Source organism: Daldinia decipiens (assembly GCF_022478715.1).
Source record: "Daldinia decipiens strain CBS 113046 unplaced genomic scaffold F4813scaffold_1, whole genome shotgun sequence".
NCBI lineage: Eukaryota > Fungi > Ascomycota > Sordariomycetes > Xylariales > Hypoxylaceae > Daldinia > Daldinia decipiens.
In genome coordinates, this window is record NW_026054544.1 from 1,025,566 (window position 1) to 1,041,169 (window position 15,604).

The window sequence follows — 15,604 nt, forward strand, 5'->3', positions numbered from 1 at the left end:
CGTTCGCATCACGTCGAAGCACAAAAGCGTAACCTTAACAACTTCATACAAGAAATTCTATAGCAAAAAATCCGCGTTCCACGAAATTCAACTATTTATCCACACCAAGCCATACATATTCTACGACTAAATCATCTACTACGCTGAATACCGTTACGATGTCCGACGATGAGGATTTTATGCAAGAGTCCGATGAGGAACAGTATGTACCTATCCCCCCATTCAATTACTGGCCCGCTAATAGCTGAACTTCGCAGGTATGACTTCGAGTATGAGGACGAAGATGGAGTTGAGGACTCCGGCGACGTCGATATCGATAATAAGTACTACAATGCGAAGCAGATCAAGGATGATGATCCTGAAGAAGCTCTCAAAGAGTTTCTAGGCATTCCCGAGCTTGAGGCAGAGAAAGGTGACTGGGGATTCAAAGGACTGAAGCAAGCCATCAAACTAGAGTTTCGACTTGGAAGATATGATCAGGTCAGGTTCCCCATTAGCCAAATAATCCTCACTTCTATCAGTTGACTAACTAAACTCAGGCCGTGGAGCATTACACCGAACTCCTTACATACGTCAAGTCTGCTGTCACACGTAACTACTCCGAGACATCCATCACAAAAATGCTAGATTATATCGAGAAGGAGTCGGAGAATGAGGCAGCGCGAAAAGCTGTAGAACAATTCTATTCCTTGACACTGAATTGTTTCCAGACAACGAACAACGAGCGTCTGTGGCTCAAGACAAATATCAAGCTCGCGAAACTTCTCCTTGACCGTAAAGAATACCTTGCAGTTACCAAGAAGCTCCGGGAGCTACAGAAAGTCTGTCAACGAGAAGATGGTACGGATGACCCCAGCAAAGGCACCTACTCTCTAGAGATATACGCCCTAGAGATTCAAATGTATGCCGAGACACGCAACAACAAGCAGCTTAAGGTTCTCTACCAGAGAGCGCTTAAGGTACGCTCTGCGGTACCTCACCCGAAGATCATGGGTATTATTTGTGAATGTGGAGGCAAGATGCATATGAGTGAAGAAAACTGGGAAGATGCACAACGTGACTTCTCCGAGTCGTTCCGCAATTATGACGAGGCCGGATCCCTACAGCGAATTCAGGTCCTCAAATATCTTCTCCTTACCACCATGCTTATGAAGTCCGATATCAACCCTTTCGATTCGCAAGAGACAAAGCCTTACCGCAACGATCCTCGCATTGCCGCCATGACCGAGCTAGTAGATGCGTACCAGCGAGACGACATGGAAACATACGTCAACGTCCTACAGAAGAATCAAGACATTTTGGCCGACCCATTCATCGCGGAGAATATTGACGAGGTTACTCGCAATATGCGTACCAAAGCCATTGTCAAGTTGATCGCACCCTACACACGCATGAAGCTTGCTTGGATTGCACGACAACTCAAGATATCGGAGGCAGAGGTTCAGGACATCCTCGGTTTCTTGATCGTAGATGGCAAGGTCAAAGGTAAGATTGACCAGCAGACTGGTGTGCTCGAAATAGAATCAGACGACGATGCCGAACGAGTACAGGCTATGGATTCTTGGGCCGTAGCTCTAGCTGGCCTCTATACGACTATGTTCAAGGATGGCGAGGGCTTTCGAGCAGCCGACGTCGGTTCCCAGACAGATGATGCAATATTAGCCCCGGTGTTCTCTACAGAAAGCGCCCGACAGAGAGGGCTCGCCTCCAAGGGTAAGAGGGCTGGCAAGGGTCTCTTCAGCTAGGAGCTACCTAGTAATATTGGAAGAGAAGAGTAAGTGTGACGCCGCAAGACCTGAACTGGTAGACAATGTGTTTTGGAAGTGGTTACAATGATCAACACCTTTCACTCACCCTACCCATCATAGACTCCAGTAGGACGTTTATAGTTGCACGATTACCCCATACCCTTTGTATGCTCGCGCATGCTTTCGTGCATGTTTTGTTTCATACAATACGGCGTGTCTAGATAGGCAGGAGAGAGTACCTGCCCGATGATATTATGATTAGGATGATGGAATCCCTCAGATATGAATAAAGTCCTCAATTATGAATGATGAAACCCAGACTGTCTATTTGCGCCGATATAGACGTGCATATTGCTAGTCGTCTAACCTAAGAAACTACTAGGTTAGCTTTACGTCGATCTCATGCCCTCATGTCTCTTACTCAGCCCGTATAAGAATACGAGTAAGGATTGAGAAACTACCTTCTTACATCAGGAGCAACTATGAACTTTTTGAGATTAGATGATTGCGCAAATAGAAACTCTTTATCCTAGGTGGCTTACTGATCTGGGGATATAACAGCCCAAACGAAGAGTGCGCTTTACCAATCATTCACAAACCCTTGCTTCGTCCAATCTGCCCCTTTAGGAGTGTCTTCCTTCTTCGGCCAGTATTTTTCCAAGCCGGAAGGGTCACGGTATAAGCCCATTAAAACCCACACAAGAATGGCGAGCCCGACGACAATTGCCACGGCAAGCTTCACTGGATCGAATTGGTTCCGACTTCTACTTATATACCCACTTCTTGTGGCGGCATGTTTATGATGCGTCTCATTTTTCCGCTGCCGCTCCTCGGATCGTTTGAACAGGACGCTGCCGTCGAAGGCCGTGCGGATGTCTTCGCTGCCTACGATGCCGTTGTGTTGTCGAAGCGCAAGATATAGGGCTAGCCCTGTTATCAACCGTCAGTATCCCTAATAATAATAATATAATTAATCAAAGGGAAGATTAACAAGTAGCTTACATTCTAAAGCAGTGAGGCTCCAGCCGTAGCAAGTAGATACGGATCTCTGGTCTTTACAGAAACGTAGGATATCCCGGATATCCATGCCCCCTTTATTGTTCTTGTCGTATTTAGCCAAGATGGTCTCGCAAACTTGATTACCCCTGGCCTGCCCCTTTTCATCGTAAGAGACGTTGCCAGTACTATGTTTGCCGTCGTAACGAATTCGGAGCAACGGGTCGGGGGTGTAACTGTCCCCGGTAGGATATGAGAGAGTTGAATGGAGGATGGATGCAACCAAGCACGAGTACGTGATTCCCCATCCTAGGAGTTTGGTCAGTAGCTGTCAATGCCTGTCTATAAATCTCTGGAGACGTACCTAATTTCCTATAGCCCTTATACGTATCCCTTGGCCAGATAATCCCATCTTGGTCAGAGTCGAAATATTCAGCGTTTTGCCGCAGTATATGTGCTGGCTCATATGTCACAGTTGAAATATTACTTGTACCCGTTTCTTCCGGCAGATCCCATGGGATGGCTCGAACAGGGGGGATAGTATCCCCTGCAGAATATTCTCCTTCCGATTTCTCTGACACAGACACCTTGGCTGTTTTCGACGTCTTCCTAGCATCAGTGTAGTGGGGTTTCTTCTCATGAGGCATGCGATGGATTCGTTCGGGGGCAGATACTCGTCTTCTCCCTGGGTCTGAATCTACCTGCTGTGGTAACACAACTTCTGGGGGCTTTTGGCCCAGTCGGCCGTGAATTATCTCAGGTGAATTACTTGGCTCATCTCTGTGATGTATGCTTAGTCTGCGGCTCCTCAGGCGCTGGCGGTGTTCAATGTCTTCGTCTGTTGGTTTTTTGGCTTCGCGCGAGTGCTTCATGTTCGTTATAAGAAATAATAGAGTTGTTAGTATTTAATTAGAGACATGAGGCCCATATGTGGTATTTTATAGACAGAAGTAGTGGCTAGGTATTTATTGGGGCTGTATCTGCTACCACTTTAAGGCGTTCAGGCTTTGTTCTTAGGTTCATCTACATCCATGACATAGGAGATCTTTAACAAGCCTCCTCGATCTTTTAGATAGGGGGACTAGTATCCAAGCTACCGGCGCCGTTTATAATCGCCGTAATGATGACACGTTTAAGGGTGTGAAAAATGGAGTAATTCCGTCAGGTAAAATCATTAGAAATATGTGTCTGCTCAATCGAAACGTTTCTATGTGTCTGGATAGTAAGACTACATGCATAGGTTCAGCTCGGTGAACTCTAAACTACTAGGTATCGCACAAAAGACGAGCTCAAAATATGTTTACTATGAAGAGATAGCATCTTGTGAACTGAGTCATGTCCAATCTGGTTTCCATAATTCATAGATCTCCGCAATCTCACAGTGTACCAGTTCTCCCATCCTCCGTGATCTTCAAAATGTGCCCAATCCGACCAGGCTGGACTCTATCCCAAAGTGTGCCCAATCCCTCCTTAATACCCTTCTCATTCTCACGCCGAAAGAATTCCTCCGCACTCCTAATGCGATGAGGATGAATCTCATCCAGCAACTTGTAGTCCCTTTTTAAGACACCCTTATTGCCGCCAGAATTCTGGAACGTAGTCCAGAAACCCGAGAAGTTCTGCTTCAGACTCAACGTCGCTGGGTCGTTCGGATCTGCGTTATACCCCGCAGGAAGCGAGGGGTCTATCCCCATCCACACATTAGCGAAGTATTCGTCGAGGCCGACGTTAATGGCGCGAGCTGGGTGTCCAGTGACCTTTTCGAAGGCTTGTGCTAGTTCGTCGCGCCCGATGTGGTCAATGGCAACTTCGAGATTGAGACCATTCGCTCGTTCGGGGTGGTCGAATAGCCATTTTGCGTAGTAACCGCAGTCGTCTAGGGAAACGTAGGGCACGGCACCGTCTTTCAGAGGCAGACGCCATGTCGCCACCCCATCCTCAACAGATATGGTCATGGGTGTGTTATAGGAGATAGTCATCTCCATATACGGACCAGTTGTAAAAAGGGCGGCCTTCATGCGATGCTGATTCTCGCGGTTCTGCTGTAGAATCCACTCGCCGATACGCCCCTTTGCATCATAATGACCAGCTCTGCCCGTATCCAATAGTTAGTATATAATCTGCATAGCATTTCATTGATGATGATTTCGAAGGATAAAGGCTTATAGCGAAACACAGAAGACTGACCTGAACTCGGGTCTAAAGCCACTCTTTTTATAAGCAAAATCAAGGTTCCCAAAGACGAAGAACTGTACGCCTTCTTCAATAGCTAGCTCATATGCCCTAATAGACCAGAAGATCTCAGTCTTCTCACCGGAGTTAAAGCCGTCAATATTGACGAACGCGCCCCAAGCACCGCGGAACGTGGCCCGTAGGTCATTTTCGGAGGCAAACGTGCCGATGACTGGTTCCACCGTCCCGAAGGACTGAAGCTTTCGGAAGCGGGAGCTAGAGGCGTCGCGCGTAAGTGCCCGGATGGCATAGTTACCGGATTGCAAAAGATCCCGTACGACAGGGATACCCTGGGCGCCGGTGCCGCCAACAACTGCGATTAGGCGAGGTGCAGACATCATGGAATAAGATTGTATTTGGAATAAAAGTTTTTCGAAGACTGTGTAATAAATGTTGTGTAGTGAATTGTATTCCAGCAAGTTGGCCGGGTCTCTCAGAACCCTCACCCTTTATATATTTTGCATGTCGCATTTGAATGTTCTATTATTATCATCATAGGTAGTCTTAAGGTGTCGTTATGCTGATGGTAGAATGCTGATGGTAGACAGTCAACGAATGGCGTTTGGGGGTGTGGCCGAGGCTGCATTTTCTGATTATTCTATCACGGTGCCGCCACCGTCAGTAACCAGGCACCCAAAATTCGACCTTAATTATTGGTTAAAACCCATTGCTGATAAATACTATTAAAATATACTTGGTTGAGGTCGCTTTCGGGGAAGTTATCTGATGCCGTCAATGCATGATACTTGCATGGCGCGGGAACTAGTTTATCATAAGGTACGAAGACCCAGCCAATCTAATGCCGGCAGTCCAGCTGATCAGTAAACATATTTTGCCTACCTTAGGTAGGTATTCAGCTAATAATGATACGTCAGAAATTATTAATGGAATAACCCATCTGAGCCCCTTTGCAACTTAGAAATAACGTAGTCGATACTTCCAATTATGTCTAATGTCGTCTTTATCCTCCTACCCCCTGACCTCTTATCACTAATCATTAAATACTAATGTTTTTCAAATCAAGCTTGGTCAAAGTAATAGCTTTTAATGAAAATCATAGTAAAGGCTTCGCAGTTCCTTACCTAGGTATATATCACATATCTTAACTACCTAGGTAAGTACCTGTTATTATTTTAGACTAAGTCTCGGTGACTATAACTGATGCTGCTATACTTAATACTTAATGTGGATGTCTACTTAGCGTCATAAGTTTAAGAATCACAAGTGTTACAAGTAATCAGTCCTATATTAATGGCATTCCTGGATTATTGGCCAATCTAAAACCCAGTCTAATTTCTGTCTTATTAACCGCGAAAAGAAAATCTCAAACAGGGTATCCGTCAACAACAGAAGGTCTATATAAAGGACAAAGTACTGATGAAACGTTCCGTCTTCGCAACCCTACGATAAGCCCTGAATGATTATAAATCGGCTGTAAACCTCATAGCTTGAATTTCTTGGCACACTCGATTCCCTCGGCGAATGTGCCTACTCGTGCGTCGATTGCGTAGCCCTCTGCTTCGAGCCTCTTGCATTCGTCGTAGAGGTTGGTCAGCGGGACTAGGAAGACCTCAATGAACTCATCTTCCTCTAATTCTGGCTGCAGATTCTGGTTCTCGGGCAGACTCATGTCAACGGTGACGTGTACCATTCGTAGATTGGTATTGCAGAACCCGGGGTCTGTGATGTTCTGTTAGCAAGCTACGTCTTATCATCAACTGCCATGTGAAGACTCGGAGGACTAGCCCAAATTGGTATCCTCCTTAGCCATCCAAGAGTGAGTACCCTTTAGATGCTATTTGATACATGAACAGTATTCGCAACTAGTTGTGCCTTCTTGAAAAAGTCTATGTCACAATAGCAGGAAATATTAAGTAACAGAGGCACTTACCATTAAACATCATAGGCGAAGTCTCAGATACCTTAGCCACGTAACCAGTTTCCTCTTTCAGTTCGCGAATAGCAGCCTCCTCAACTGTCTCGCCTTCGTCGATAAGACCAGCTGGAACCTCAATGGTAACCTTGTCAATAGGTGCGCGGTACTGAGTTATAGATGTTAGCAAACATGCATCCGATATTTAACCGAAAGAAAGAAAAGGGGGATAAAACGGAGCCCCTTTAAGCATCTTAAGCACGGATCCACAACGCGTGCTACTCTGGTGTAAAATCTCAATCTCAGAATTCAGAGACGACGAGAAACTCCAATCACTAACCTGTTTCTGAAGAACAATTTCAGGCCCGGTAGGCTTCTCTAGAATGGCAACAATTCCGACGCCATCGATTTCACTCTTCTTGGGCCTTGTGGTACGCTCAGCTGACTCCCAAGTACGCGTTTGGAGTTTGGAATCAGTGTAAGTGAGCCTAGATGTATAATAGTGTTAGTAGTACAATATTAGGTGGTTTTAACTATTGGACGCTTTATCTATGCTTACTTGACAAGTTTGGTCCAGACAGCATCGCCATTCGCCTATGACAGTCTCTGTTAGAGGATTGTGTTTAATTCGGGGTGCCAGGGCGGATAACTTACGAGGGGTTCTGTGGCTAAAACCTTGGCGTGTTCAAAAGACATGATGGATTAAGTAATTTGGTTGATCTCTACGTATACCTTAAGGAGAGGAAATTGGGGGTTTTTCTTTTTAATATTAGTATTGTTATTTTTATAGAGTACAGCAAAGAAATGCGAACAAAAGTACAAATTGTGCGACCGTTTGATGCAACCTTACTTTTGGCTGCTGGGCGTCACCGATACTTTGCCAGCTGTCACCTCAAAGCCGCCAGGTGTATTTACAGGTGTAGCTATTAAACTAACTACATCCGCTATTAGGGGTCGGATGATTCTTCATCATCTACGAGATGAAGATTCTTGATATCCGGTACTCCCTCATCTCCGTCCTTATACACCGCGGCCTTATCGTCTTCGATCTTGAGCTTCTTCATATTTGGCATTCCATCGCCGTCGCCGTCGCCGTCGTCGTCGTCGTTGTCCACGATATTTGTGCCTTCATTTGAAGGGTCTGGCTCAGCGGTATCATCGACATCGTCCGCATTACCCGTCTCTCGGTAGTCCTTGAAGGTGTCGTACTTTCTCACTGATCCCGCCCCCTTCATGGATTCCGTCCTCTTAGGTAGCCCTTTACTCTTGAGACCAATTTTACCCTTCGTGTCCAAAACATGCTGGAAAGCATCGTGATGCTTGGTCTTGCATTCTGTATCGTAAAAGAATAACTCTTCGTCCGGGATTTTCGACATGTCTACTTCTTCATGTTTCAACATGCTCGGGTTGGCGGTTTCATTGGAGTTCTTCTTCTTGCTCTCTTCGAAAAGAACGATCTTGTCTGTGCCATCACCTTGTCCATCATGGTGGGTGAGATGATAAGGGAAATACTTATTATAAATCTCCTTATTGAGGTAAACCATGTCCTCTACGAGCTCGATATTCTCTTGGCAAATCTTGTCACCCTCTTCGCGTATCATAGTTGGGTCAATTGGGTACATTTTCAAGAAGGCATCTCGAAATAGATCAAGGGATCGTGCCAAGGGCAGTACCGTTGGGTCTTCGCGGTCCGGATTCATGACTGTGTTGAGGAAGATTTGTCGAGCGTGGAAAGCTTTGTATGTGAATGCCCAAAATGCTTTGTCGCTAAAGCGGGATGACCAGTCGTAGGAGTCTTTAACATACGCGAAAAATTCCACCAGTTCAAGGAAAGAGCACAGCTCAACCTTCTCGGCTGCAAACTCATAGACATGTGAGAGTGCTAGGCCGATTAGTGTTGGACTTTTTGACCTTAAGCCCTTAAAGAGCACCTTGGCGATGTGAAAAGAATGAGGGTGATATAGAAGTAATCGGCACTTATTCTCGTAAATGTACATGTTCTCGTCAAGAACATCTTTAGGTTGAGTTTTCCACGCAAGGCCTCCGAACAAGGCTTTTGGGATAAGGGCGGAGAGAGGGGGAACGTATTTGGTCGGCATGGTGCGCGGGTCGAGGCGATTAATATGATTGAATGTGAAATAAATTAATCAGTGACGGCCCGCAATACAGAGAATATTCAAATTGTAATGTGGTTGAAAAAACAAACTGTCGATGAATTTATGGACGAGTTGGTTAAGAATAGGTTTGACAGGTACTTCTCAGGGAAGAGGGATTTGATGCAAGAATCCAATAAACTGATGTAGCTTTAAAATAAGTTAAATTGAAAGTTGTGTGTAGACATGTGGTTCCTAGAATGGTGGTGACATTGTTGTTAGATTAATTATTTAGGGTTACAAAATTAGGATTTAGTTATTGTTTATATATGCAGTAACTGCCTAAATCAGCCCCAAGTCACTATAGCTACAGGATACACAGAGGTACCTAGGTAATTAGTAGTTACATGAGTGAACTGACAGTCCGCTTGGAATCGTTGCCAGGTGAAAATAGCAATACTTGTTACCTACCTACCAGGTACTTAAGAGACCCCCCTAATGGCGGGGGCAGATTAGGCACATAAGTCAAAACGACGCAGCAACAATCACTACCGAGGAATTGACTCACGGTCAGGGGACAATGGGCAGTTTGTATGGACCACCATACATGTATTAGCAAAGGTCAGGGGTTCGACTCCCCGTGGGTGCATTTTCAAATGGTTTCTTGAGGTTAATTACGCATCAGTGGAGACTTTAGTCCTTATAACGATTATATCCCTGGCTCTTTAATCTTAAGTACCACGAGATCATGAACCCAGAGGCGGTGGGATGACCAATTTTTTTTTCCTCAAAAAATAGAAAAGATGCTTTGATAACTCCCGTATCGAGCGAGCACTTCAATGCTATTTTACCTTTTACCAACCAACCATAAACATTATTATATCCGCAAAATAAATATTATTTAACGTAGGTACTTGTATAGCATTAGGGGAAAAGTATTAAACGCTCCTTACGCTGTAAGTATTTATTATTCCTAGGTTAATCTAACTAACCCTTGGATAAATTGAAATAATACTTATGCTGCTGCGTAAACAATACCGTCCAGATCCGAACAAATATATTCTGAATAGCGCTAAAGGAATATGATATTAGTAACACTAGCATTTGCATATTTATTCTCGAATATATGGCGAGGTATCAGTCTCGTATATGGTACTCTGGCATCCACTCGGCTCGGACCTATATACGGTAGTAGTTATTCGGTATCGGCGGGACCCCACGTTACACCGCGCCTGATTCTAAAAATAGGTATTTCGGCGAACCTTGAATCATTCCTAAGAGCCGTGCTTACTTAAGGTATATCAACTTTATCTGTTAACGTATCAACCAATACTTTCCCCAGAGCATAAATAACCAAATCGTAGTCAATGCCTTTGCCGTAATGGGTGAACCTTAATAGCGGCTCATGCGTATAGCCAGGATGGTTAACAACAAGAAAACACCCCTGGCTTTCGTCGTAGGTTTTGGGGGAGGTCAAAGGGGCTATTCAGGGACGAACAGGCATTGCGAGATTGATATACCATGTGGTACTATTGCGCAAAAACAACAAATAATGAAAAAAGGCGACGAGAGATAATAATATGATATCAAAATAAGGTTCAATACAAGCAACATACCTACCGTATTAGGTTGATGCATCGGAATAACGGCGCTCCGAACTGATAATAGCCAATTAAGCCCGCTATAGTTATCCATACAGTGTTTAAAACTTATCAACTATACTTCCATGTGTATATACTTGTGAAATAAAGATGTTCCGATTCCCGTCTTTTTCTAACATCCCGGTTACCCAAAGCCGAAGCCACTAATCTTCCTCCGGGCTGCCGATCAAAGTGGAGTATCCTATGGCATTACATACTATGCTTGTTGCATTATTGCGAATAAAATCCGGTCCGATGGCGAAGGTCGAAATGCGGCCGAGGCCGACCAGCCCTTCCTATCGAAGCCTGCCGACCCGAAAGATACTCGTTACGTCCCTGAGAACGACGTCGTTCCCGCAAGAACCTATTACTTCCATATTCCTACATATACTAACGGTTAGATCTCCTATTGTAATTTATTTCAGCCTAGCCCCTAGATATGCCCAGGGTCTAGCTGCGTCTGTTATAAGCTCTGGGAGTAGTGACCCAAGTCTAGACCAAGATGACGATCACATCCTACCCCAAAACCTTGCCTAAGTTTAGGAAAGTTCCTACAAAAGAGTCTTATTACTTATACAATAATGTTCAGTCGAAACATATGGACTAAGGTGCAAATTTTTTATTGAAGTAACAGTTGGAAATTTCCCTTTGATTTTGGTGTAGAGGCATGTTAGACAACATTTAGGTTGGAGTGGGTTGGGTGGATTATAACTTTTGTGTTCTAATAAAGCGGTATCTTTATAAATTATTGTAAAAAGATGAGTGTCGCTGCCACTGCCTGGGACCAGTTTTGCTGGTCGGGAGATACTGTTAAATAACAATGCTATATATCAACCTATCTGGGTACCCAGGTGCTTACAATGACTCCAAATCTTTCTCGGAAAACCCCCCGAAGGGGAAAACCGGACTTGAACCACCTCCGAAAAGGTGCGGTAAGTTGCCGTCGCCCCACAGAATAAGTTGATAGGGTTTCATAGCGATCCTTAAATTCGCTGTATTTTGTAACATAGGGTCGAGGTAGGCAACCCCCAGTTTAGGAGCAAAACCAAGCGGGAGCCCATCCACACTTGGTTTTACTCTTTTGTATTAAATTATATGTGGGAAAGGAAGGCGGACAAAGGCAAGAAAATGATCCAACTCAGACTTTTCCTTAAGTATCAAGTTATAGTATTATCTAACTTGCGGTTTTTATTGTGAATCTTAACCATGACACCTTACTTACCTATAACATGACTTCTTATATATGAAATAGAAATATTCTGTGTTATCATCTGTTAGGAACTTGTTAGTAACGATGTTTTGGTTATAATAATACTAGTTTCATTCTATCCTCTAACTAGATTGATTGATCAATTTTGAACCCCATGTCAGACCCATAAAGATCTATGTAGACGACTGTTAGATCTTTTGTGAGTAGGACACATCTTTTGGTAGCTGTTCTAATCTAGAAAAGTAGAACATCTGTCCCAGCATGTGAATCTTCTTGCGATCGATCTTCTTCGACGCCGTTCTCGGTATCCACGACATAAGCACGAAAGTCGTCGGGATCATGTAATGCGGGAGCGATAGCGCAATGGAAGCTTGCATTTCTTTTATCGCCACACTCGCAATGGGGTCCTCTAGAGCATCTTTTAGGAATGGTTCGTCGTTTGCCACGAGAGGCGTGCTGACGGGGTGCTCGTCTAAGTAGACGAAGGCCGTCAAACTGGGTTCGTCTTGGCCGTTGATGATGCCAAGCAGATCCACTACGACGGTGTCCTTATCTGAAAGACATTTACGAGCCTGATGCTCTACCTCTAGCGCGTCAATGCGACAGCCGTCAAGTTTAAGGATCGTATCTTTACGGCCGAGATACGTGATTGTGCCGTCATGGTTTTGCCGGCCGAGATCTCCGGACCTGTACATCCGAGTGTGGGTCCTATCCGGATGCATCTCCACCATCCACCGCGGGACCGTCTTTAAGAACCCGGCTTCTGTCCGACGCGTCGAAGTTTCGTCGAGGTATCCACGGGATAGATGCGGCCCTTCTATTAGTATCTCGCCTACGGCCCCTATTGGCATCAGTTTCTCGGGCGAAGATGAATTGACAACCCAAATAGCCCCTGTTGACGGGCGTCCCACTTTGGCGCCCCCTACAACATCAATATCTCTATTGAGGGCACAACAAATAGCCACCTCTCCCATACCGTACTGATTAACCAGTTTTGTGGTGCTGCCATCCCACTTACTTACGAGGTCCTTTGGGAGAGGCTCCCCCCCTATACACATAGTCTTGAGACGTGGGACATCGCTGGGCTCTAGCTTGATTGCTACCGTTGGTGTTAGGAAGAGGATATCAGCGTCTAGAGAGTTGATCTCCTTGGTTAGATCCTGGACGGTTTTCATCGGTCCGGGAACGCAACAGCAGCCACCCATAATCAGAGGAACCAAGAACTCCAAGTTGCTGATGTCGAAGGCATAATCGTCAAATTGAAGGAATCGCGTGTGCGGGCCAAGTTGGAGGTCTCGCGCGTAGTTCTTAATGGCGGTAGCGTAGGATTGATGTGTTTGGATGATCCCCTTGGGTGTTCCAGTACTGCCAGACGTGAAAAGAACCAGACATGCATTATCTGCATGGACTGTCTCGCATGCCCGAGATGCCGCTGGCAAAGTCCTTAGCCATTCAGGGGACATTCCAACGACAACAGGGACAGTATCTCGGAACCGATCAGCGAAGTACGAGTCAGTGACCAAGATGCGTGTTTTGGTACGAGTTATCACGGAGTCGAGATAAACAGGCGGATTGCTGGCGAAAATCGAGATATAGGCTCCCCCCGCCCTTAGGATGGCCAATCGCGCGACAATAGCCCAGGTTGACTTTTCAAAGCAACTTAGCACAAAGGTTTCTGGGCCAACACCAAGCTTCATGAGATGGTGAGCCAGTCGTAACGAGAGGTCGTCCAATTGCTCATATGTAAGGTTTCCATCCCAGGAGCTAACTGCCATCTCGTTGGGCCTTAGTCGGCATTGCTCCAGTATCAGAGTATGCAAACAACTGCTACCAGGCGTGGGATCCATACATGTCCACCCTTTTATCTTTCCTTGATCCAGAGGTGAGCATTCGCGTATGTCTCGGAGAAAACTATGCTCTGAAGCGTTGGAAACCTGGGTATAAATGTGTTGGAATGTGTTAAAAATGCCGGTTGCCATGTCTCTGCTGGTATGAGATAAACGACACGCCAGCCTTACAGAGCAGCGCGACTTCGATGGACTAGCAATGAGTTTGACATCCTGCCGATATAGTGTAAGTAAATTGCCTGCAGATAAATCGATTATTGGTTAAACTTACTTCAAGATCAGCGAAGGAACCGCATTCCCTTTCATCACATTCATCCAGCTCGCGAACATACAGGCTCGTATTACAATAGTGGCGAAGTGATTGCTCATCAGCAACGCCAATGTCATGACCGATAGGGTCGATTGTTCCGTTGGAAGATAAGCGACTTGCATCGAGTCGCTTTAAAAACGAACTTATAGGTTCCCCAGGGTCAACGCGTGTGAAATATCGACCCGACACTTGTTTGTTCTCTTGTTTCCTTGCATCTAGCCTCTGTTGGGGGGTCTTGTTTAAGTTCGAAGGTCCATAGTATTTGAAGCAAATGATATCGGCTACAACGAAGCACCGCAGAGTCAAGATCCAAGTAGCCTTCAAGAGCGTCTCGAGTGATACTTCCGGGGTGACGGATGATGGACATCTTTTTTCCTTCGCGTGATCGAGGTTTGCATTGATAACAGCTCTCCCAGTTGAAGTAGAATCATGGCTTGAAGACAGTAGAATGCATGTTGAACGATCCAGGCGGTTAGCCGAATCTCTCTCGACGATATCTATTGTCATTGTTCACTTGTGACAGTACTCTTCTGAGCCTGAATAGATTTAGTACCAACAACAGAGGAAATATCAGGAAATGTAAATGAATGTTCTGTTATTTTACAAGTCCTCCCCTTGAGCTTTTTAATTCTTTTGGAAAATATGTTTCATAATAAGTAATTTTAAAAGCTTCTCCCTGTCCATTCCAATATTTATGCAAGTGTCCCGAGCTTTAATATACTTTAACATGCTAGCCGTTACTTTAAAATAAATATAAACATTTATTATTATCGGTATTTAACTACGTTTTTAAGTTGATTATTTTTATAATATAATATTTAATTAATTTGTTTATTAAACGATTTAAAAATTTTAATTTTATTTAAATAATAATAAAATATACGTTTTTTTATTTTTATATTATAGAACTTCCAACCTTTTATTAGAACACCTTTCCTCGCTTCAAAACCAAACCGTGCTTTTTTATGTCTTAACCGTCCACCGTATGCAGCCAGCCTCAAATGCTGACATATATATTATCTATCCCGTCCGTGCTGTAACTATCGACGCCCATCTTGATTTAGCCCAGTCCAAATCCGAAGCTCGCCGATCATAGCTCCCCTGTCAAACTATCGGGTGCTGTGGTATACGTATATTCCTATACATTTTCAGATCAGTACTACCAATTAGTACTGTTTACATTCTACCATTAATATGTATTCTTGCATAGTGAGCTAGGTTGTCACCTAATCTTACTAAACAAGCGACTTGCAGAGTACCGTACTAGGCCTCGACACATGGCCTCACTCACCGACCTGATGGGGTTATATTGCGATAAAGCAATTAATCCATTCGTACGACAGTGAGACGTATCTTAGTTGATTGGTCCATCGAAAGCCGGCCGCAAGCGCAGATCAGATACGGTAGCTAAAAGCAAATAAATTTACCACCAGTTAAAAAGCATCCAAGGGGGAGATCCTCGACGCTGTGTACCTTTCGGGTGTAAAATCAATAAGTGAGGAGTTAGTTCATACCCGTACGAACTTCTGCGTCATACCTATCTCAACCTTTCGATCCTATCATATTAAAATTGTAGAAATTTTATTCGCATAGTTTCATTATTAGCATATCAAATACAGGATGGTACCTTTATGTAAGTAGGAACATAGTAGTAA

General features: G+C 44.5%; 6 protein-coding genes across 6 annotated transcripts; 1 reads left to right on the forward strand and 5 right to left on the reverse strand.

The window, feature by feature from the left end:
- The first annotated feature begins 17 nt into the window (after positions 1–17).
- F4813DRAFT_12272 (PCI-domain-containing protein) lies at positions 18–2,093 on the forward strand. The gene is made up of 3 exons (XM_049238614.1): positions 18–202; positions 258–480; positions 540–2,093. The coding sequence occupies exons 1-3, from the start codon at positions 159–161 to the stop codon at positions 1,743–1,745; spliced, it is 1,473 nt and encodes a 490-aa protein (XP_049104796.1). The 5' UTR covers positions 18–158; the 3' UTR covers positions 1,746–2,093.
- On the reverse strand, positions 2,092–3,616 carry F4813DRAFT_394947 (Caleosin related protein-domain-containing protein; the record flags this gene model as incomplete). The annotated part of the gene is made up of 3 exons (XM_049247637.1): positions 2,092–2,678; positions 2,751–3,053; positions 3,109–3,616. 3 exons carry the CDS (start codon positions 3,614–3,616, stop codon positions 2,329–2,331), a joined length of 1,161 nt encoding a protein of 386 aa, XP_049104797.1. The 3' UTR covers positions 2,092–2,328.
- A 504-nt stretch (positions 3,617–4,120) lies between these two features.
- On the reverse strand, positions 4,121–5,499 carry F4813DRAFT_394950 (NAD(P)-binding protein; the record flags this gene model as incomplete). Its single annotated transcript, XM_049247638.1, has 2 exons — positions 4,932–5,499; positions 4,121–4,835 (listed from the first exon to the last, which is right to left on the reverse strand). Exons 1-2 carry the CDS (start codon positions 5,315–5,317, stop codon positions 4,121–4,123), a joined length of 1,101 nt encoding a protein of 366 aa, XP_049104798.1. The 5' UTR covers positions 5,318–5,499.
- Positions 5,500–6,214: 715 nt separating this feature from the next.
- F4813DRAFT_342109 (MutT/nudix family protein) lies at positions 6,215–7,644 on the reverse strand. The gene is made up of 5 exons (XM_049241362.1): positions 7,504–7,644; positions 7,409–7,443; positions 7,190–7,337; positions 6,868–7,018; positions 6,215–6,656 (listed from the first exon to the last, which is right to left on the reverse strand). Exons 1-5 carry the CDS (start codon positions 7,543–7,545, stop codon positions 6,418–6,420), a joined length of 615 nt encoding a protein of 204 aa, XP_049104799.1. The 5' UTR covers positions 7,546–7,644; the 3' UTR covers positions 6,215–6,417.
- Positions 7,645–7,796: 152 nt separating this feature from the next.
- Positions 7,797–8,948, reverse strand: F4813DRAFT_394952 (uncharacterized protein; the record flags this gene model as incomplete). Its single annotated transcript, XM_049247639.1, has 1 exon — positions 7,797–8,948. The coding sequence occupies one exon, from the start codon at positions 8,946–8,948 to the stop codon at positions 7,797–7,799; it is 1,152 nt and encodes a 383-aa protein (XP_049104800.1).
- A 2,959-nt stretch (positions 8,949–11,907) lies between these two features.
- F4813DRAFT_12293 (acetyl-CoA synthetase-like protein) lies at positions 11,908–14,566 on the reverse strand. The gene is made up of 2 exons (XM_049238622.1): positions 13,911–14,566; positions 11,908–13,852 (listed from the first exon to the last, which is right to left on the reverse strand). The coding sequence occupies exons 1-2, from the start codon at positions 14,454–14,456 to the stop codon at positions 11,981–11,983; spliced, it is 2,418 nt and encodes an 805-aa protein (XP_049104801.1). The 5' UTR covers positions 14,457–14,566; the 3' UTR covers positions 11,908–11,980.
- Between the last annotated feature and the right edge of the window lie 1,038 nt (positions 14,567–15,604).